Below are 24,485 nucleotides of genomic sequence, written 5' to 3'. Positions count from 1 at the left end.
CATAGTTGGTCCTGGCCCTTGCTAGAAAGTTCAGTCTGGAACCGCCAACTGTTGCTGACGACTATGTTGACTGCCTACAGGGGCGTCCAACCTGCAGCCACATACAGATTACCTGTTTTGCTTATCTGTGGTATCTAATATCGTGCAAAGTTTGCTCATCAGCTTTGTTGGTGTTTAACGTGTGGCCCAAGATAACTTATTCTTCCAATGTGTGGCAGGAAAGAAAAAAGGTAGGACATCTCTGCTTGAGACTGTGAGAGTATCTTTCCCCCAAGCTCTCTCTGAATTAAGTCAAGTTACTAGGATTATTTTCTTGGCTTCTCAGAGTTTCACTTCATGGACACTCCCCAGGATGTCTGAGTCAGGAGCTAAGGCATACAAACTCCTTTGCCAACCACAGGTGCTGAGGGCCATACCAAAAAAAAAAAAAAAATGCCCTTAACAAAAGGCATTTCCCAAACTTCCATGCGAACAGTAGTGACCACATTGCCAATCAACCTCTAGAGTGCTTTGCTGGCTACTTTCCTACGGGTCACTGACCCCTTCCTCGTTCTTCTAAAAGACTATCGCTGTGAACTCCATGAGAGACTACCTATTTGTATGGGTTTCACTATGTGCCTGCTACATAGCATGTATTTAAGAAACGTTCACTGTATTAAAATGCTTCTAAGGAGTCTTCACATAGATGGACCCGTGATAACTTCCTTGTGGAATTGTATCTTATCGACATGCAATTAGATTAGTTGAACTTCAGGCCCTGAGAGTCTATGAAGCTAAAATAAGGGCAAAGTGGGGGAGGGAAGCAGGCAGAGGAGGAAAAGGAGGACATTTCAAGCAGATGTCGAGGCAGTAAATCACAAGGTACCAGCGGACACAGGCAGCACATCCCTTTGACTGGAAGGGAAAAAAAAGCAGACGAGAGGAGGAGGTTGGGCCCGGACACCAGCAAAGACCTGTAGTCAAAGTCTGGAAGGAAAAAACAGCAGCATAGGGGACAATAAGGCAGGCGGAAAGAGGACGTGGCGTATTCAATTCTGCAGTCAAGAGCTCCAACAAATGAAGGCAGGATGGGGGGAGCAAATACACCAGGTTACCAAAGCTTCCTTTCATTTATGGGCGTTACAGTTCCACGGAGCAATAAACTGAAAGCGGGATTTTCAGTTCTCCATCGCGGAGAGAGCCGGCAGACTGCCGCCTCACCCCGTCACGTGGCCACAAGCGCTCTTGACACGTGACCTACCTCGCGCCAGGCCAATCAGCCTCTGCAGGGGCGGAGACACGGAGTCCGAGGGGCGGGAGCATCCGTCTAAGCTGCCTCTTCTCGCGAGCTTTGGAGCCGTCGCTCCACAACCGCCCACGGTTCGGGGCAAAGATCTCGCGAGGCTTGGGCGCTGCGGCGGTAGGAGGAGGACGGGGAAGGACGGAGCCCAGCCTTGGCTGCCTCCCTCGCTCACTCCCTCGCGCACTCGCCCGCCCCCTCCCTCCCTCCCCTCCCTTCCCCGGCCCCGGCGCTGGCTCTGGCCCTGGCCCATTAGCTGTTGGGTCTTCTGCTGGGGAGGATGTCGGGTTCGTCGCTCCCCAGCGTCCTGGCCCTCTCGCTGCTGCTGGTCTTTGGCTCCCACCTCCCAGGGCCAGGGGCCGCTCAGAACGGTAAGCGGGGCGCCGGGGGCGGGCCGGGCGGGGGCTGAGGGCGCCGGCGGCCGGAGGGGGCCAGGCCTGGGCCTGAGGAAGTGCTGGAACAAGGGGATGGGAACCAGGTGGGAGTCTGAGGGTCTGCGAGTCAGAGAGGAGGAGATGCTGGACGAAGGTTTGAAGAGGCGCGGGTGCGAGGACAGGAGGCGCCTGTCGGAGAGGTGGGGGCGTCCGGTGTGCGCTGAAGGTGCTGCTGACTTAGAGGCTTCACATCATGGGGCTCGTCGCTCGGGGTCGGCGGGGGGACACTGAGGAAGCCGACTTCAGGAGGTGAAGTAGCGGGGGCGGCTGAGGAGGTGGTGCAGCTCTTATGGAAGGTGGCCGAGGACCGGCGTTTGTGTTTCAGCGACCGGGGTGGTGTTGGTCGGGCCCTGCACTAGAGAACAGGGCTCCCTGGAACTACTGAGGCCACGTAAGACTGGTGACATTCTTAAAAATAAGGGAGAAATCGGGAGAAGGGAATCCTCAAGAATACTGATGGTGAGCTGAGTACTAGAGCCTTGAGGAGAGGGGTAAAGAGGGAACCTTCCATATGGGGGTGGAGGAAAGGTGGGTGGAAAGATAAAGGAGTAGGTTGACTGCAGTAGGGGACCTGGAAAAGGGAAGCAGCAGTGTCTCTAAATGAGCTGGGGGAAGAGGGCTGGGTTTGCTAAAGAGGGTGGAGTGCTGGGCATTCTAGGGTAGTGGTTGGGAAAGCAGAAAGGAGTTTCTAAATAAGGAGAGGAAGATGAGCAGAGGAAAGGAGAAAGGATTGAACCTGAAGGTAGAAGTAAAGAAGATGGGGATGGAAGAAGATGAAAAATAAGAGAAAGGAGTAAAAGGCAGAAAGCCGGGGGTGTAATATTGGTTTGCAGTGTGGGGGATAAATTAGGAAGGGAGGAGTGGGTTGTGGTAAACGCTGTGGGATATTGATTGGCCCTTTGGGAAGACAGGGACACAGATGCAGCTGCAGTGGTGGGACTGGGGGCCGTGACTGGTGTGAGAGAGAAATGGAGGAGGTGTGTTACTGAGATCTAAAAGTTTGAAGACAGAAGAGACATTATTTCTGAGAAACATAAAAGTGGTCCCTGGGATGTGGGTGTGGTGGAAATGAATTACTGGGTTTTAAATTGAAGGTCTTTAGAGAAGGAGAGATTGGGTATGTGTGGGGTTATCATGGGCATGGGGGATCTAGAGGGAACAGATTCTGATTGAAGGCATGTATTACAATTCAGCTGCTGAATTGATCTTTCAGAAGTGAGACTTGAAGGATTGTGAACCTGTTTTCTGCTCTTGTGGAGATAGCCATTAAGAGATTTAAGAACATTTTTTAAGTGAATTTATGAGAAGTCAGTACTCAAAAGTGAACTATAAATTATTTTTGTTAATCTTTCAATGTGTATTATGCTAGAACAATTTAACATTACTCTTGTTAGAAAGCCTGGAATTTAAAATGACTATAATTTTTAAAAGTCAGTGATAGAGCCAGAGGAGTAGAGTATTCTAAGGAGAAACAGCTTAAAATACTGAATATTACCGTGAAAATATATCAATAAAGGATTGAAAAAGCATCATTGGTTAAATATAAGTGTTTTTTGTACCAAATTGTACTAATCAAATTTTATGTATGCTTCATGGTCTTGGATTATCACTGCAGGGGTCAGGAAGGAAACATTTTTCTGTTTCTAGAATTGAATGTGATAAATGTATTAGGTGTTTTCCTGTTTTCCCCTGAAAGAAGGAAGCCACTGTGAAACGCAGGGTAGAGTTGGTCAGCTTTGTTGTATCAGTTTTTCAGCTGTGTTAACAATATAATTTAAAGATGCTAATTTCATTTATTCAATTTATGAAAATACCATGGTTTCATTTTTCACAATAGGTGAGAGGTTCTTGATCTTAATGTGTTTAATCCCTGTGGGCATAGCTTTTCCCCAATGATTTATGATACAGTGAAATCGTAGTTTCTTAGCAACTAAAGCAAGGTTTTTGGATAGGCCTACAAAGACTCATCTGGCTGCTCTCTCAGTGATATGTGTTCTAAATACAGCACGGGACGGCTTTTCTCTTGAATTGAGCTTCAATTCAGTCACATGACATGACCTATGAAGTGATGCTTAACTGCTAGTTGACCCAAATGAATGTAAATTTAATTCAAGGAAGAAATGGCTATTTTTTGAGTTTGAGTTCATAGTTAAGGATGCCATTTTATAGCTTTCTGTAACATGTCTTATAATATTCAAGCTTTCAACTGATAATAGCCCTGCATTTGTCTGGATTCATGTCATAGGGCTTATATTTTCTGACATTGCTTCTGAAAGGGATACCTTGCTCTGTGTGATGTTAAAATGTTAGATTATCTGATAAGGTTGTGGTTTGGGAAAAAAAGTGTTTCTGGATTGAGAATGTGGTAGTTTAGATTGAGTATAGATTTTTTTTCCAAAAGATCTCTGTTTCATTATTCCTAAAATGAACAATTTGGACTAGATGACCCTCAAGGTCTCTTTCAGCTCCAGTGAGTCTTCAAGCTACTACATAGGGATTCAGAGGTTTCATTCCAATAGATTTAGACTTGTAAGAGCATGCTGTTAAAAAATTATTGTATTATCAGAAAGGAGGTTCATTTTAAGCAAGAAACTTGTTCTTAAAGGTAACCTTCCTAGTAAGACATTCAAAAGCTTCAGACTTCAATTGAGTATACACCAAGCAGTATAATATGATCAAGGTACAGGTTTGGACACTGATAGACTGGTTTTGAATTCCAGCTCTCTGTAGCTGAGTGACCTCAAGTGAGGTAAGGCCAGTTTTGTCTTCTGTGAAATGGAGATTAAAATAATGTCCATTCCCTAGAGATGATGGGAGAGATGAGTGAGAATGGTCACTTCGATTTTAGCCTGGCATATCGTAAATCTCAGTATATATTTGCTATTACTGTTGTTATCCTCTAAAAAGTAGCATTATTAGTTTATTTTTCTTAATGTATTTATTGAACACTTAAAGGTTAATGCTGTTGTCATCTTGAATAAAGGTAAATAGGACATTCGAAGGCCCCACACAGGGATTTGTGCTTTTGCTTATGTAACGTTTTTAGAAAAATGACCAGCAGCACTGTGTCTGCAATTGTAAATTCTGGTGAGAAAGTTTATGTTTCAATTTGATTGTTTGGAAATTTCATGGCTTTTTTTTTATATATATGTATATTTTTAATGGGCCAGGTATAACTTTTTTATACAATGCCATGGTGAATAAGGGAGATAAAATGGTACCTGGCACACAGCAGTGGGCATGTTATAGAAGTTAGCTGAATGAATGAATGCGGAATTAAGTGTAACAATATATTTATACTGAAAACATAAAATTGGATAATTATCATTGTTCACTGAGGAAAGTAAGGAATCTAATGAATTTTATTATTGATGAGCTAAATTTTAAGTCGTTTTGCTTGGGTGATACTAAGTAGTTGTGAACATTGCACTTTATAACAATGCCGATATTTGCATTAGATGATTCATGGATCTTTTTCTTCTCTGTCAATTGCTGTTTGCTTCAGCAGTTTGGAAATTTTCTCTTCCTGAGTACAATTTTAGGGGTGTATTTGCTAACTTATTGTGCATCTACTCTTTGGGTGAACTGAAATGAGCAAGAGAAGACAAATCTATTATGGGTTGCCGCTGTAGCACAAATGACATGCCAAATGTCAAGCAACAAATTTTGACATAATTAATCCAGATGAAGATTTGACCAGAAGAAATAGTTTGCCTTGGAATAAATCCTTTCCTAAGGAGATAATAGGCTTTTAGTCTCTCAGGCAACTGACTGAATGTCAGTCCTGATATAATGGAGCACCCAGGCATGAGAAATTGGCCAGGGGTCTGGGAGGAAAGGCCATGTTACTACATCAGTACCTGTTCCTGGGGTTGTTTTACAAGGTTACTAGATCCAAATTACAGATTCAGATTGGTTTTTTTCTGTTGCCAGATATGGTAGAGCTTACCTTATGAACATTATCAAGGCTTAAAACAGCAAAAGGTAATAAAAACTCTTAAATAAAAATGTGCTCCACAGTTAATTTATTCGCAACAAAGATTGAAATTCATTACAGGTGTGACTTTATCATAGGCTATTTTGAGGAATCCTTTGTTCTCATTAATGTGATTTTGATGTGGAACATTTTCTCTTGTGGAATGTATCTATAGACTAATAAAAGGCAAATACTATTGTATTATATTTATTTTTAAAAAATTAAAAGTAATTATTTAATTGGACCTTCAAAGGTGACCAAATGTGACTAGAAAAGCACTCTTATTAGTTTGGATATTGTTTTTTATTTAATTACTATGGGGTACTTTTTAAAAGTAAGGTGTTTCAAACATAAAATCTGAAACTTTCCTGGATTTATGTAAAGGTTTTTTTTTGCAACAGACAAATTGGGATGGAGATAGGAGCTAATATCTATCACAAGTATGTAGAAAAACAATGAATGGCCATGTTGGATGCCATGCAGGAGATGTTCAACAAAAATTTGAATGAAATTATGCAAATAAGTTTTGGAAAAAGTGAATTTTGTGAAAATTTTTCTGATGTACTCTATTTAATTTATTGTTTACAGTGAGAGCACAATCTGGACAGGATCAGAAGTAGAGAATGAAGTTGTAAGAGAAAGGGAAAGACAGAAGAAAGGCTTCACTAGTACAAGGAGAAAAGCAGCATGCAAGAATGAGGAATGCATCTTCGTTTGAGGAGCATCTGGAAAAGTAGACTCTGTCAGAAAGAGTAAATAGATCAGGGACATCAAAAGTAAATTCACACATCAACGCTAAAATAATGGAGTTTAATTTTAAGCACCTTAGATAATGCATTTTTAAGCTTGTTTGTGAGTTTCTTGTGGAATTTTTTTTTTCCAGAATTCCTAATTTTAGTTGGTAAGGATTAGCTTTGGGAAGACAGGAAACCTCCCCAGTAAAATTACTTGGTTAAAAATGGTTACATTTTGTAGGCTTATATATATAAATAAACTTCTCACTGAATTTAAAAGTGATTCTGTGTAAAAACCTTATTCCAGTAATATTGATGTCTATATTTAAAGAGTGAATATACAAGTCAAATGGATCTACATTTCATGCATTTATTCAGTTTAGGAGGGGGAGTCAGAATTTGTACCTAATTCCAATTTAGTTTGTTACCTGAAATTGAAAGTTTCAATTCTGGCCTTTTTTTAGTTTGCTTTTATGAATGTGCAAAAATAAACTTTTATCAATCAAACTATTAATTTGAGGTTTTTTAGTCCTGATGGCTTAGAACTTTTAATTGGTCTATCTGTGTGGAAATGGTGTTTACTGAATATTTAAAGAATTTCCTAAGTATCTACATTTATTTGCACATAGATAGGGGAGACGTTTAATGTTCCTCAGACACCTGCAGGTTTTTTGCTTGCTTGCTTCTTTTTGTTAATTTTCAAATAAACTCCCCCAATTCATATCTGTTCATTAAAACCAAATGTGGTTAGCTTGATGGAAAAATTTGTTGTCAGGTTTCTTATCCTAAAAAATACTAAATGATATTCTTTTGCATTTTTGGAAACAGTTATGGAATGTTTTAAGACTAGCCTTTTTACCAAATCTTGATGACTAGAGCTTTATTGTATGCTTTATGGTATTGTCCAGAAGCATGTCAATTTGTATATGCGTCTTTTCCTTTTACTTTATCGTTGTTACACCCCAGTATTACTTCAAATTGACTAGACAGTGAAATATAAATGAGATGATGTGGAATCACTTCAAAAGTGTCAGGGTTTCATATGTTATATAAGGTTCTATTATTAGAAACATTAAGTTCTAAATTGTACCAATAATCACATCTATGTGGGATACTCAAATTCTAAAAGTGATTAAACACAAAATACGTGACAAAATGTTAAGTCCTTTCTTGAGAAAATGCTAATAAGACATAATGTTCGTATACAGTAAGATACACAAAACAAACAGGTAAGAGTGTGCTTCCATATATAAATTATTATGCCATTGATTATTTTCTTCTTCGTAATGATGGTAGTTTAAAATCACTAAACTAGATTTTGTCTAAATTTCCTTCCAATTCTAAAAATTGCAGAATTCTATTGACATTACAGTTTAGGTACTGTCTGTCTCCAACGGCACAGGGCCATAATACTTTCGGGTTTGAAAAGTTTTTAGAAATTTATTTTTGGAAATAATGAAAATTGACTTTGAGGCGTGTTCTGTTTTGAAATCTGTCTCTACATCTACTTCAGACAACGCTTGCAGTTCTTGTTTCAAGGAAGGCAGAACATTGCATGCTGTTCAGAGATCTCATATTAAACTTCTGGGAGGATTGTCATTGTGAATTAAACAATTAAGAAATGAAAATTCCTGCCAGGTAGGTAGGTGTTTTTGTGTTTTCTGTTGGTTCAAAGTGGTTGATTTAAGACAATGAAACACATTTAACTCCTTGTATTTTTATGTTATCTTTTGAGGAAGTTTGTTTTCTTTATGTGATTTACTTTCTCCAGCCCCCCTCCACCTTTTTTTTGAGAGTTTTTTTTTTTTTTTTTTTAAGTACAGTGGCTTGATCATAGCTCACTGAAACCTCAAACTCCTGAGCTTAAGTGATCCTCTTGCCTCATCCTCATGAGTAGGTGTAACTATAGACATGAGCTACCACACCCACCCAGCTAATTTTTCAGTTTTTGTAGCGTCTTGTTCAGGCTGCTCTTGAACTCCTGACTTCAAGCAGTCCTCCTCAGCCTTCCAGCGTGCTAGGATTATAGGCTTGAGCCACAGCATCTGGCCTGTTATGCATCTTTTTAAAGACTTGTAAACCTGTTTCTTATAGTTGAAGAAAGCAGCCCAAATGTTATCTGAATTAAATCTGAGGAAGTGCCTAGATTGACACTTCAAAACAACACAAGCTTACTCATTGTACTACTTTGTTATCTGTTAGGTAGGCCCATTTCTTTGCTTTTTCCTTCCCTTTACCTTTTTGTTAGAATTTCAAGCATGCTCAAAATTAGATCAAATAATGAGTAAACCCCTATATACTCATTATCTAGTATCAACAGTTTTCAGCTACTGCTTATTAATTTTAAAATAACCTAAAACTACTTTGCAAAATAGAATTTTTGAGGACCTGAGATGGAGTTAGTAGGGGTTCGTTTAGGTTAGTAAAATACAATATTTGACTAATATGTAATCATATTAAAATAACTTTAAAAATATAAAAGGTCTTTAGAAAAAGGCTTTCAAACCTTTTTGTCTGTGACCCAGATAGAGAAATAAAGTTCATTTGTGACTAATATAAATATGTGATAAAGTTATAAATATGTAACATTTTATGAAACAAATAGCTATCCTTAACTTCAGGTGTGCTTGCTGTATTAAAAGAAGACACTCTAAATTGATTTTACAGTTCCTTAATGGGCATGAGACTCAATTTGGGAAACAGAACATTTTCAGATTTGAAATAGTTTTCTTTTTATTATATATATACACACATAACATACACACACACACACACACACACGCACAATGTCAGTCTGGAATATTCTGGTAAATTTTTTTTTTTTTGGAGACAGAGTCTCACTATGTGGCCCTCAGTAGAGTGCTATGGTGTTATTGCTCACAGCAACCTCAAACTCTGAGGCTTAAATGATTCTCTTTCCTCAACCTCCCAAGTAGCTGGGACTACAGGCACCTGCACAACACCTGGCTATTTTGATGTTGCCAGTGTTGTTTAGCAGGCCTGGGCCAGGATTGAACCCACCACCCCGGATGCATGTAGCGGGCGCCCTTATCCACTGAGCTATGGGTGTCGAGCCTATTTTGATGATCTTTGTAAACAAAATAAGGATTTTTAAAAGTCATTTATCAGTAATATCAGCACATACTCTTTACTACTCACTATTTGTGAAGAAAATATAGCAATTTGGATAAATACCATAGCCATTATTTTTATTATTATTTTTTTCATATTAGATCTTGGGAGAAAAAGGGAAGCCACAGTAATTTGAATATCATAATCAGGATGTTTAGTTTACCATTCTTTTTTTTTTTTGGCCGGAGCTGGGTTTGAACCCGCCACCTCTGGCATGTGGGACTGGCGCCCTACTCCTTGAGCCACAGGCGCCACCAGTTTACCATTCTTTTAAGTTAAGGCTTGTGTTCCTTATTCCCTAGCTGCTGCCTTTTGAGTTCAGTACTGGGTTGGGAGCATTACTGTTTTTTGCAACCTGAATGCTTACTAGGTGCTGTTGTCACATTTCTGGTGAGTACAGATTGTCTCTAATACTGGCCAAGGGAGAATAGGAAGGGGGGAGCAGAATCATCTCTGAAGAATCATCTGCCTTTCACATTTAAGATCATAGAGTAGCAGGATTATTTTCTTGTTTTTAGACATTGCTGCTTGGAGGGGGAAAAAAGGCAATAAGATATCCGTGTCCTTTGTTGGCAGCTCTCTGTGAAATAACTTTTCAACCCAGAGATTAAAGGAATGTGTTAAATTTAACTTGGGATTTTTTTAATATACGAGTTTAGCAGGGTTGAGGACCATTGTGTAGCAGTTGGAAAAAAAAAATAGAACAGCAACTCCAACATGGAAATTATATTCATTAATGCTCAATCTCAAATCATTCACCAAGGGAGATGAAATAAATGGCCTTAATGCAAACCAGGAAACTGCTACCTGGAAAAGAGCAAGTATAAAGAGGTTTCAAATAGCTTGCAGTACATTGTCATTGAATTACCCTTAGACAAATAACATAGTGATCATATATCAAAATTGCGGTGCTACTAAGTGTTATTGTTTTCTTATAAGGATTGAACTTCAAATAACTAAGTATATACTTTTTAACCACATTTAGGAAAAGACATATAGAATCTGTGTTGATGGTAGCTTAAGATTTAGGAGAAGACCTGAAGGAGCTAAACTTACGAACAGGGAGCACTAGGGGATGTGATTATCTATTAATACCTCAAGGTAGCCGTGCAAATGAAGTAAGGGAATTAGGCAGTCTCCAAAGATGGATGAGTTGTATCAGAGAGCATTGGCCTAGAGCAGGGAGAAGAAACTAACAGAAGAATAAATTTATTTGTACTTACCCATCAGAATCATTGTAAGTAGGGCAAAGATCTGGTTTCTATTATATCTACTATTGTAGATAGCTCATAATTCCTATGAGTTCAATAGGAGAAAAATATTTGGCAATTAATATGAAATGAAATAAGCTTTTTAGAAGTTTTTAAGGGTCAGAAACTGTTTCTAGCTCTAAAGCTTTTTGTTTATGAATTCAAGAAACATGACAGATTAATTTGGAACCCATTAAAGTAGCTATTAGGGCCTGCCTTTAATACTTAGAGCACGATTCCATTTATTATAACCTTCAGAAGCACCTACTTTTTGTTATCAAAAACTTAAACTATGAAATTCGTCCAGTCTGTGTTTAATACAAAGAAGCATGTATAAATGTATAACCTTTGCCCGTTAGACTTTAGACATTTTCTTTTTTTATGATAAATTAAAAGATACATAATGTGCTTCTAAGAAAGCCATACTGCATGGAAAAGAGTGCTTCCATCCTAGCTCCTAAGACTTTAATAGTCAAATTTTTGTTGTGACAGAAGCCCCCATCCTGTTCTTTAGGAGAGGAAGGTGGTGGTGTATGTAAGACCTTGAGGGAGATGGGAGTTCACTTTTAATTACTACAGAGAGGTAGGGTCGCCAGATAAAATGTAGGGTGCCCAATTATATTTGAATTTCAGATAAATAATGAATTTTTATTTGCTAAGTCTGGCAACCCTAAAAGAATGTTTTTTTTGGTATTTTGGCTATCCAGTTAGAACTTAAAATGACAAAAAGCCTTGTAAATTAGTGAGTTTTTGTGTATTAAAAGAAATCTTCTTAGAGTAGATTTAATGTGTGTAAAATCACACTGCAAAATTTGTGTGAGAAAAATATAGTTTAGGGTAGTGTGGTTGTATTTTGATTATATTACATTTCCATATATGTTTTCTTTAATTCAGCTACCTTACATTTGACAGAGTCATTTTTTCATTTATTTATTGAAAATTAAAGTTTTCAGAAAGGTGAGCAGAGTGCCTCAGGCTGTTTTTCAGCAATTCCCCTCTTACCTAAAGTATTTTGAACTTCAGGGCATTATTACCTGAAGGGTATACATATGATAAGGTTATTTCTGGGGCTGTTGGTCCAAGGATTATTCTTTTTCGGATTTTTGCCTGGGATCTTGGAATATATTTGTATTCTTGAAGAAGAAAAAGGTATGAATGAAGATGTAACTGATGACGCCCTTTTCTTCTGAGTGGGTTCTGAATAATTTTCACTTACTGAATTATCACCTGATTTAAAGAGTTAGAGAAAGTGGACATTAGCTCTGCAACAGACTAGGGATGGATTTCTTTACAGTTAAATTTCAATACTAAGAAAAAATGGTTTCAGGAGTTTTATTTGAAATTATTTTGAGCTGTAGTGTATAGAAATTCACTGTAAGAAATTTACCTTTCATCCCATTGATGTGGACTGGGACATGGAGTGGTACCTAACAAGAATTGAATGATGGAGTAAGTTTCAGGGAAAGTGGTATTAAGTAACGTGAAACATAATCCTAGCTACACATATTTATTTGAAATATATTTAAGGCAATTTTAAGCAGTATTAAATGAAAAATAATTTGTGGGTTTTTTTTTTTGTTTGTTTGTTTGTTTTGGTTGTAGTTGTCATTGTTGTTTGGTAGGCCCAGGCTGGATTTGGACCTGACAGCTCCAGTATATGTGGCTGGCACCCCAGCTGCTGAGCGACAGGTGCTGAGCCAATTTGTAGTTTTTAATGAAAGTATGAGTTAGTATAGTTCAAATTTGATGCCTAAACTTGGTTGGAGATAATATCACAGAATAAATAAGTTGATATGTTCTGTCACCATTGTAAATGTAAAATGTAAGTCAGAACTTCATTGTGAGGTAATGAAGTTGAATTGAAAGAGCATTGGATTTATAAATCCTGTCTCTTTGCATTTTAGTTACTATAGTTTCTATTTTAAAATGACTGTAATACTTAACACAGGGTTTTTATGAGATGAAATGATAATGTATGAAAAGGTGCATAGTAAGCTATACTGTAAAGTGGTGTGTTTATATAGCTTTGAGTTATAGGGCCTCTTATGTATAGTGTTTACCTTTAATAGAATAACTGCAAGTCTGGTAGTTCATAAGAAAGTGAAGAGGAAAAATAAAGTACTAATGAGAAAAGCCAGATTATTTCAAGCTTGACTTTTTTGACAAATAGTGATGATATTAAAATGTGCATTTTAAAAGGTTACCAGTAGGCTAGCCTTTTCACTGAATTAATTATTCCCCTCTACTAGAGAAGGTTGATACTGAATTTCTGTAGTCTTTGTAGTATACCCACTGCTCCACTGCTCTCATCTCAAGTTCAGTTTAGTCACAGGGACATCCTATTATCCTTCATCCCCACCCCCTGACCCCGTCACCCCCTGACAGATAGTGAAGTCAGGTATCTGTCTGTGTCTCCTTTTTATTAGCATATGTTTTATAACCACTTTTACTGTCCTGAAATCAAATCATGGATGTTTTAACATTACATATTATTAAAGAAAAAAACCCAAACAATGTAATTGTCTAAATGTAATATAAAGGGCAAAACAAAAGAAAATAACATAATAAAATATTTAGATCAATCTGTAAATGTTCACTCATGGCTACACAGGAAGACAGTGAAGTAGCCCACTATTTGTATTGTATACAGAGGGTGCCGGAAAATGTATACATGTTTTAAGAGATACTATCTATGTGTTACTTTTCAAAGTTGAATTGAAATCATATGTACCTAGACATGCTGTGCGTTTCCATTTTACCTGCAATTTGTACACTTTTGGGGGAATGATTTTACTGCCAACAAGATCCCTCAAAATGTATACATTTTTTTGGCACCCCTGGTTTTTATGTAGGAAAACCAAGGATTGTTAAAGCTGCAAGTGCAGACCTACACATTTATGTTGTAATGGTGACTCAAATAATACAGGTAGCATTGCTGTTGATAATGTGATTTTCTGAAAAGGTGAGTAGCTCTTGGTGTCCAAATGAAACACAGAACAATCTATGCCTGCTTTCAACAGTAATTGCATTCCTGGAAAATTAAATGATGATTAAACTATGCAATACATTTAAAACAGTTACGTTTTTCATCCTGAATGTCATTTGAAAGTGGTGTAGGAAGAGGGGCAATTCTTTATTGTGTAAGACTTTTTTCCACTTTCTGGGATATCGAGGATCTTTGGTGTTTGCCGACTTAAGGCCAGTAGTGCCACCACAGTTACCGTGTCAACCAGAAATACACCCACAAATTTCCAAAATGTTATAAAAGGCACTCATTGAGAATATCTCCATTCTGTCTCTGTACTTGTAAGTATCCTGTGATACGGGATTATAGCACTTAGTCCCCATGACAACCACTGGTCAAAATCATACCTCTTCTAGCAGTGAAAACGCAAGGAAGAACGGTTCACTTGCCTTTATTCTTTCTGTTAACATGCATTAAATCAGGATTGTAAACTCATTCACTGCAGGAGCTAAGAAAATACTATTTGCTAAGTAGGAGAATACATGCTTTGAAAACTCTTAAAAGTTGGATTTTTGGAAACAGTGTGTGGGCCAGGTGCAGTCCCTCATGTCTGTAAACCTAGCACTTCAGGAAGCTGAGGAGAAGGGATTACTTGAGGCCAGGAGTTTGAGACCAGCTTGGGTAATAGTGCAAGACTTTATCCTTACCAAAAAAAAAAAAAATAAAATAAGCAGGATGTGGTGGTACACATCTGTCCAGCTACTTGGGAGGCTGAGTAGGAGGATGGAGTCTGGGAGTTTGAGCTTAGAGTGAGCTATGATCATGCCGTTTCTAGCCTAGTGACTTGAGTGAAACTAAAACATTGTGCTGGTCAAATAAAATTGTCAGCAGGCCTCTGTGTTATGTCATTTTCACCAAAGGATTATATTATGAATTTTACAGTTTGAGAGATTAGGTTGAAATCTCCATTTTTGGCAAATCTCTTAATCTCTCTTAGCCTCTGTTTTCTCATCTGCCTATTAGGTCAATGCATACCTCACAGGATGGTGGTTAAAATGAGATTGCATATGTAAAGCACCTGCCTAGCATAGTTTCTTCACAAGATATGAGCTTGATAAAATTTTCTGCTATTAGTATCCATTCATTTATCTTAGTTTACCTTTTAATCGTTTGAAAGCTAGCTATGTGTTCTGTAGTGAATGGTTATTAAATTTGAATTTTTAATATAAGGGCTATTAGTTTCTTCTTTTTTTTTTTTTTTGTGGTTTTTGGCCTGGGCTGGGTTTGAACCTGCCACCTCCGGCGTATGGGACCGGCACCCTACTCCTTGAGCCATAGGCGCCGCCCTAGTTTCTTATTTTTAATAGAAGCAAAGAAGTAATTAAAATGAACTTTTTTAGTTAACATATATGGATCCTGTTACTTACCACATTCCAAACTACTTCAGTAAATCACATTCCTTAGTCTTTCAGGTTATCTCTCTGTTAATGTATCCAAGTAGCAATGATCTTTATTATTGAAGTCACCTTGAAGCTGGTAATGTTGCAGGTGCTACAGTAATGTATTGCATCATGAAAATTAGATTGTTCCATAGAAGTGATTTTTTATAGTTGCTGAAGTTAGAAATTTAGCAACGTGACTTATACTAGGAAACTTTAGTATATGATTTTCTTCCAATTCAGTGAATGTTTTGAAAGTTCAGCGTATTCTTGGTTCTTATGAAGCACAGAAGAGACATACATGTCTTGCCGTGCATCTTCTTTTTTTTTTTTGTAGAGACAGAGTTTCACTTTATCGCCCTCGGTAGAGTGTCGTGGCATCACACAGCTCACAGCAACCTCCAACTCCTGGGCCTAGACGATTCTCCTGCCTCAGCCTCCCAAGTAGCTGGGACTACAGGCGCCTGCCACAATGCCCGGCTATTTTTTTGTTGCAGTTTGGCCAGGGCCGGGTTTGAACCCGCCACCCTCGTTATATGGGGCTGGCGCCATGCTCACTGAGCCACAGGCGCCGCCTCGTGCATCTTCTTTTTAATCTTTAGCAGCAGAAAGGTTTTTTCTTCTTTAACTTTTCTCAAGTAATTAAGACATTGATCTAAATTGTTAAACCAATATAAGAAACATGTAAACATGTGCTTTATTCCTATCCCCATAAAATTCTGTTGTTCATTTTTGTTTTCTTCCACAATATGATTTTGAGTCCTTAATAAAGCTTAATGCCTTAGTTTATATTTACGGATGTTTTTTATATACATGTGTATATCCAGAGGGTGCCAAAATATGTATATGCATTTTAAGAAAGGAAGAAACTATTAAAATTGTAATACTCAAGTCATGTTTGACTACTGCAATTACAAGAGAGAAAAGGTACAGTATACAAGGTAACAGTGGTTAGCTGGGTGTTATGGTGGGCGCCTGTAGTCCCAGCTACTTGGGAGGCTGAGGCAAGAGAGTCACTTAAGCCCAAGAGTTTGAGGTTGCTGTGAGCCGTGATGCCATGGCACTGTACTGAGGGTGACATAGTGAGACCTTGTCTCAAAAAAAAAACAAAAACAAAAAAACCCACAATAACAGTGTTATCTGAATACATTGAGTATTATAATTTTAATACATTTCTTCTTTAAAATGTATATACATTTATTGGCACCTTCTGTAGATGCATGTGTATATATATAAGTTTTTAAAAGTCTTTTTCTGTTTTTTCTTATATACTTTTTTTTTTTTTTTTTTTTGAGATAGAGTCTCACTACATTCCTCTCGGTGGTGTGCTGGGGCGTCACAGCTCACAGCAACCTCAAACTCTTGGACTTAAGTGATTCTCTTGCAACGCCCAGCTAACCACCGCCTGCCAAAACACCTGGCTATTTTTTTGTTGCAGTTGTCATTGTTGTTTTAGCTGGCCTGGGTCAGGTTCAAACCTGCCACCCTTCGTGTATGTGGCTGGCCGCCCTACCCACTGAGCTACGGGCGCTGCCCTCTTTTGTTAATCTTATTCTCTTTACCTATAACATTTCTTGGTTCTGTCCCTTCTGGTATCTTTAGTTTCTAGATAAACTAAATTCTAGATTTGGCATTTTCAAATGTTTTTATCTGTTTTATTTTAATCCTTTTTTAGTCAGAGGGTGGCATATTCTATTATACTTGTAATATGAAAATTTCTGATGTTTTTGAGGAATGTCTGCATATTGTGATTTCTGGGTATTTTTGCATTTCCTAGTAGCTGTTTAATGATTTTCTTTATACAGTGGAGATTTCTCTACAATGCTTTTTAAATCTTTTGATACCCACAGGGTCATAATGTCCATATTTCTCAGAAACACTTATCTAGTCTTTGAGGCCTAGTCACAAAGGAAATTAATTTCTGATGGAACTGAGGACATGAGGACAGAAGGAATTCTAGGCAGGGGGCGGCTACTAATGAATTTTGATTGTGAGCTGTGTGTACTTGCTGTGGACTGGTAAATTTTAGTGCTTGCCTGCAAGGCTGCCACTTACTGTGGAGTGCATGTGAAACATTCCAAAGCGTCTGCCCTATGGAGCATGTAATTTGCTACTCAGTGGCAAGTAGACATTAAAATTCAATTTTGGGGTGGGGGTAGTGCTAGGGTAATCAGCTTGAGAATAATGAAAGGGTAAACTTTGATTATTAAAGAAAAAACCCACTGAAATATGCAGAGCAGTAGTTCTTGCTATAGAAACATTAGGTTATAGTGAAAATTGCTCAGAAATTACCCAAAGAAGCATGAACTTCCTGGCATTTGTCTTTTAGTAACAGGTATGTGTATTTCAGTAGCTTTAAAAGCGAGAATGGGAAAGCGTTTGAGTGGAATGTGTTCTAGTAGTGTCTGAGTAGACTTATCCGCTGTTCATTACTGAAAGAGCTCAAGAATTTTATTAAGTCTTACACTCTAGAAACACACCATTGGAAAAACTTGGCAGTCGGGGGTAGTACTAGGTGAGCCTGAGGTAACTCAATACTTAAAGCTGGTCACCTATCTCTGCCTAGAATTCAATGAAGTTTTCATCGGGTTTAATTTTCAAAAAAAAGATGTAGCTAAGTATAGGAGGGAATATTAGCAGACAGGAAGAATGCACTCTTCTTGCACTGGATCGTGGTTAACCACTATTTTAACATAGAATTCATTTAATTTTTTGAAAGAAAGGAAAAGTTACTGGATTTTTAAGAATTAGGAAAGGACTTGCTTACATGATAACTTGAAGTAATACCCAAGTGTTGAACATAAAATATTGAAGTTCTTCCTTTTACTCCTAGGTTCCCTCTTCCCAGGAATAAGTTAGTAGTTTGTATATCCTTTCAAAGGTTATAGATCTCTCATTTACTTAATGTGATACTGTGCGTTTGGTAGTATTATGTTACAGTTCATCTTGGTACCCCGTTTCCCCGAAAATAAGACATCCTCCGAAAATAAGACCTACTTACAGGAAAGATAAGACGTCCCCTAAAAATAAGACCTAGCGCATCTTTGGGAGCACACCTTAAAATAAGACACTGTGTTATTTTCGAGGAAACAGGGTATTTATGGTCTTTTTTGAATCTAGTCATTGTAGTGACAGGTATTTTCATTTATGTAAATGTATGGAGCTGCTAGAATACATCCATTGTTAGTAATTGTCACCAAAAGGAATTATGTTGTTGGCTGCATTGTTGTTTTTTTTCTTTGGAGACAGGGGCTCACTATGTTGCTCAGGCTGGAATGCAGTGTGGCAAGATCATAGCTTACTCCACTTCAAACTCCAGGGGGCTCAGGCTGTCCTCTTGCCTTAGCCTCCTGAGTAGCTGAGACTACCAGCGTGTGTCACTATGCCTGAGTAACTTTTTTGTAGAGACAGGGTCTGGCTCTTGCTCAGGATGGAATTCCTAACCTCAAGTGATCCACCGCTTTGGCCTTCCAGAGCAAGCCACCAACTGATCACTGCATTCTTGATACTAAAGTTGGCCTATTGAGAGGGCCTTTCTTGTTCCAAACAAGAAACCTCTTCATTAAATGGAAAAGAAAAATACATTGCTCTGATTTTTTTATCCTCAGGCGTATACTTTTTGGCAGAAATCTTAAATATTCACACATTAGTATCTTAGCCTTGTGGATAATTCCTGGGACAACTCTGCTAATTTTTAGCGAAAGCATTCTAGGAACAATTTTGCTGTCACTTTCAAGGCAAGCAGCAATATTCTTCAGGTTTTGGGAAACTAGGTAGGTAATACAACGTGACTCTCCATCTCCTTGTGGAGGTGGAGATTCTACGTTAATCATGTAGTTTTGAGGTAATGAAGACCTGAAACAAGTTGGTTAGCATGCACATAAAGGAGAATGGAATAGATTTGGACAGTTGGCTGAATTTGGGGATTTTTTTTTAAGGACTGAGGAGGCAGCAAGTTTTAGTGGATAGAACATTAGTGAACAGGAATCAGAATATTTGAATTCTAATAAGGGTTCTGCAACTAAATTATAGTATCTTTGGACCATGGTATATGAAGTGTTAAATTGGGGTAGGAATTCGATTTGGGAGTTTTCAACCTGTAGCTAAAGAAAGTTTTTTTTTTTTTTTTTTTAATATTAAGTAGAATCTGCATTTGTTAATTAGATAAAAGTAGAGCTATTTGGGGTAGAGGGAATCCCCTAAGTGTTCCAGAGAATCCTAAGGGTCTAAGGAGCAGGGTCTTTAAGTCGATGATATGGATGACCCTTTTGTAGACCTATTTTTAAAGACCATTTTGTACCTTTAGCTTATGATCTCTAGGTCTGTCTTGATACCTGCATGAAGGGATCCTGTGCATACTTTGCAAAGTCAGTGATTAAAATATTTACACATGTGTCTATGGTTGAAATGGGATCAGAAGATGTTTCCTTTAAGGCAGAATCTATAAAATAGCACAAAGATAACTATCATATGCAAAAGGAATTCAATAATTTTTACTACAAGGCTTGTCAGCCTCTGTGGGAAAGAGCTATCGTTTGTTCTGAGTTTTGAAATCCAGGATATGTACATAATAGGAGAATGCTGGGTTGCGTTAAGTCTCTACTTGGAGAGGGAATGAAAAGTTATTATTTTCATCCCTTCTTGGTGGAAAGAATATCTAAGGGGAGTGTAGTTTTAGCATCCACCTTACAGATCCTGCCAGTAAGAACAGAGACATATTAATAAGTTATAGTTTACTAGTCAGGAACATAAGCTTTAAAAAATTGGTCATCAGCTAGGCTCAGAGGCTTACCCCTTTAATCCTAGCACTTTGGGAGGCCAAGGCTAGGAGACCAAGACCAGCCTGGGCAACATGGTGAAATACTGTCTTTACAAAAAAAACAAACAAACAAACAAAAAACAAAACCTATGGAAAACAGCCAGGCATGGTGGCTCATACCTCTAGTTTCAGCTACTCAAAAAGACTGAGGGTCAGAGTACTGTTTGAGCCAAGGAGGTAGAGATCACAGTGAGTTATGATCATGCTTCTGCACTTCAACCTGGGTGACATAGTGAAACCTCTCTCAAAGAAGAAGAAAAAAAAACGGTCATGATTAGTGATGCTGAATACTTTTTAAACTCATAGATTCACAAAGAATTTTTGTATAGGTAACTTACAAAATGGGATGGATGTGTTGTGGTAAAGGCCTGAACTGGTTACCTTATGAGGAAGAAGTAGAGTTCATTCTATGCCAGTCATCCTAAGATAAAATGTATCTGAATTAATTAGTGTATATAGAATATGGACAGCAGTAAACAAAGCATTACTGTAAGTGAGGTGATGTAGTGGAGTGTTGAAAGCTCTGGAATTATGCTGCCAGGGTGTGCTTCCTGCCTCTACTATCTGTAGAATGGCAATAACAACTTTAAGAGATAGACTTTATTATTATGTAGCAAATTAAATTATATGGTATTCTTTGCATTATGTGTGACATAACTGATCAAGAAAGGTTAACTGCTGTTGTTACGAATTTGCTTTGAGACATTAGTTATGTGTCTTTTCAAAGTGTTCTCTCTTTTTTTTGAAGAGACAAAGTCTCACTTTATGGCCCTTGGTAGAGTGCTGTGGCGTCACACAGCTCACAGCAACCTCCAACTCCTGGGCTTAGGCGATTCTCTTGCCTCAGCCTCCCTAGTAGCTGGGACTACAGGCACCCACCACAATGCCCGGCTGTTTTCTGTTGCATTTTGGCTGGGGCCAGGTTCGAACCCGCCACCCTCGGTATATGGGGCCAGCGCCCTACCCACTGAGTCACAGGTGCCACCCCTCTTTTTTGTTTTTAAGAAAAAAATGTTCTACTCCCTGCCCCTCCACCCCCGTGGTTTTTTCTTCAAGGTTATCTTTTTAAAAAGAAGATTCCCAGTTTTGATTCTAGGTGGTTTACAGAGAATCTGAAATTCCTTCTCTCTTTCAGATGTGATGATAGGCAGCATCACTACCTGATTTGGAAAAGAGCAGTTAAGTTGTATTGTAAAGTAAAATTTCAACTAAAAAAACTATTTTATAACCAGTTTTTATTCTTTGCTTTTTAGAAAATAAACTGACTTTAGGGATTTGATTTTTTTTTTTTTTTTTTTATAAAAGTAACTCCTAGGGCATCCATGGTAAATTCAGATATATCATAATCTGTTCTTCTGAAATGTATGATTCTGTTGATATTCACAAGGGTGGCTCTGACATCCACCTGTTTAAGAAAAATCCCATTAATCAAAGAAAGATGGATTCATTCATTGTACTGGTTATTAACATGACTGGTACATTTAAATTTAATAGGTTAAAATTTAATGAAAGGATTTTATCCTTAATCTTTGGTTAATGAGAATCTTATTTCTCACCATTCTTTTAACAAATATTATTGAGTATAATGTACGTAGAGAGGCATTATAGGTATAGAATATTAGAGATATGCCCTGATTCTGAAATAATTTGTGATCTATTGAAATATATTGTCTGCCTCATGTATCTTCATGGAGTCATAGAATACTACATTTCAATTATTTCTAATATGTAGATTTGCAGAAGACTAAAGCCTAAAGAACCTTAGATATCAACTATTTCAATCTTCTTGTAGGCAAGGGAACGGAGATTTCAGATTTTAACATGTACATATTTATTAAAAGAATGAGTTCTACACATCAGTATACATTTTTGGAAGCCACAATTTAAACTAATATGTCCAGCATTTTATTATCATGTAGTTTGGTATCATTTCTGCAGTTGATAAGAGAATATGTGAAAATGCATTTTAGAAAAATCACTGTTATGTTGGCCTGTTGTTTTTAACCACGGTTTATGATTTTACTAAATATGCTAATCCTCTGAGATTATTAAGTGGAGAACTGCCTTTTGCAAATATTAGTGTTTACTGATATTTTTAAATTACCATTTAAAATTAAGAGAAGTATTTTATTCTGTTTGAGAATAGATAGGGCCTTATACTTTTATAATAAGGTGAGAGGTTCCGGTTAATGGGAAAATTATACCAAAGTTATGGCCAAAGATGGTATAGTTACCAAATAATATTGGAGGTAGAAGAATAAAGTGGAAGATTTAAATAAAATAAAACCAGAAATTTGGAGGTGGTTTGGAGGACTTGATAGTTTGAATCTGAGATACAGGTATTTAACAATGGAATGGGTTCGTAGGAAATTATTAAAGTTCTTGGGGAAAGTTTGTAAGATACAAATATACTATTTTTAGAATTGGAAGTTTATTGACCTGGAGTTTTTTCTGGAATAGCTCCAACTCTAATTTCTTTATCTAACACAACACATTCTCTAGGTTCTCTGTAGGTTGAGTCACCATAATTTCAGTTTGTGCCTGATACCCCATCATAATCGTTAATAGTTAATCTCTTTTACTCTTTAAAGTGTCTTCTTTGGATGACAGATTTTTTGGTACCTTACCCAGAAGTGTAATATCTGCCTCTGGGCACTTACCTAGCAAGATGAAAGTTTATGAAATTTACTCCTGTTTTGGGTAACATTGTTTTCCCTGTGATGGGAGATTTCTGTCAAATGGAATTAAATTTCCATTAAATTAGGAAGGCATTTATTAAGATGGCCTAGTGGAAGTCTGGGACATCTCAAAGTTTAAGATAATTTATAGGCTAGAAAAGAGCCCTATATTTTCTATGCTTATGTCAGAAACTTAAGATAGGTGGACATTACTAGCTTGTCTGGGCAGGAATGAATTCTCATTGCTGGAAGATTTATGTAATTTTGTTTTGTAAATTTATCTACAATTAGATACACTTAGTCCCCAGGGCAAATAAATCTTGGTACATGATTATAATTATTTTTCAGATAATACTTTTAATTAAAAAAAATGACTTCTTTTGAACAGTTTTGGATTCACAGCAAAATTGAGCAAAAACTACAGTTTCCTCATAACCTTCCCCCCCCATACTGCCTCCACTACTATTAACATCATCCTCTAGAGCAGTACATTTGTTACAGCTAATAAACCTAAATTATCTAAATGACACATTGTCATCAGTTAGTGTCCATAATTTATGTTAGGGTTCATTGTTGGTGCTGTACATTCTGTGGATTTTGACAAATATGGCACATATCCACCATGAATAGTATCACACAGAATAGTTTTATTGCCGTGAAAATCCCTGGTGCTCCACCCACTTATCTTTCCCTTTCTCAACTCCTGGTAACTACTGGTCTTTATATTTTCTGCATAGTTTTGTGATTTTTAGAATGTCACAGACACATAGTTGGAATTGTACTATGTAGCCTTTTCAGATCAGCTTCTTACACTTAGTAATCTGCACTTAAGGTCTTTCCATGTCTGTTTGTGGCTTGATAGCTCATTTCTTTTTAGCACTGAATAGTATTATATTGTCTGGAAGTATATTTAATTTTAAGAAAGTTTTCTTGATGGTCTGTTTTTAGATTGGCATACTGTATTCCACGTGTAGGATCTTTTAATTCGTTTAACAGCGGGTTGACTGTGATAAATTCTTATTTAATGGGAGTGAAATTGTTTATTACTTAAGAATGATTTGCCCTGTGTTCCTGAATGAACAATAACTATAAAAATTGTTGAAAATTTGAGGAGAAACACAGATTTTTACAAACAGTGTGTAATATCAAATATTACTTGGACCCCCCCAGATGATTTATTATTTATTATACTTTTTACTGCTGTCACAACTTAGGTAGTATGAAAGTTTACAATTTTAACACATTGCCAATGTGGTCTAGTAAAGGAGTCAAATTTATCACATTTCATAACTCATTTTTAAAATTCAAAATAAGACTCAGTGAAATTTTGAGTATCCTCAGTTTTGTAAATCGAGAGACCAATCGGACGTAGGGAGGAGAAGGAAATTCCATGCTGTTGTAGAAATGTAGACTGTCTTGGTCACTTACCTGTTTGTTACTGTCACATCCATATTTTCCAAAATCATATCTGGTTAATTTTAATAGAATTATTAAAGAGGACCAGAATGAGGGAAAAAGAGGACGAATATTACAGTAATTTTATCATGGTCTAAAATAGGAGTTACTATTTCTGTTAATACTTCCTCTAGAATCACTTGGTCTGTGATATACTCGCTTTGTTTCTTTTCCGTACTCTACTGCAGGGTACAGGGTGGGAGTTGGTTTACCTTTGGGCTTTAGACTAAGATTATTTTCCTTTTTAAAAGTTGAGGAAATTTTGGTTCGGATTATGTATTTTCTTTTTTCCCCAAAAAGAAGCATTTCCATGTTAAGTTAAAC

The 24,485-nt window shown here is 37.4% G+C and overlaps 1 protein-coding gene across 2 annotated transcripts in view; it reads left to right on the top strand.

Annotated features, from left to right (window-relative positions):
• Positions 1–1,353: 1,353 nt before the first annotated feature.
• The window catches only part of NPTN (neuroplastin), a 69,775-nt gene continuing 46,643 nt past the window's right edge, over positions 1,354–24,485 (top strand). The window contains exon 1 of one of the 2 annotated variants that reach the window (XM_053593807.1): positions 1,354–1,650. In XM_053593807.1, the coding sequence (XP_053449782.1) occupies positions 1,560–1,650 (91 nt within the window). In that variant the 5' untranslated portion in view covers positions 1,354–1,559. The remainder of the gene's footprint in view (positions 1,651–24,485) is intronic. The other variant, XM_053593806.1, reaches the window with a different exon arrangement.

The sequence above is a fragment of the Nycticebus coucang genome, chromosome 6 (assembly GCF_027406575.1).
Source record: "Nycticebus coucang isolate mNycCou1 chromosome 6, mNycCou1.pri, whole genome shotgun sequence".
Lineage (NCBI taxonomy): Eukaryota > Metazoa > Chordata > Mammalia > Primates > Lorisidae > Nycticebus > Nycticebus coucang.
This window is presented reverse-complemented; position numbering and strand designations above follow the sequence as displayed.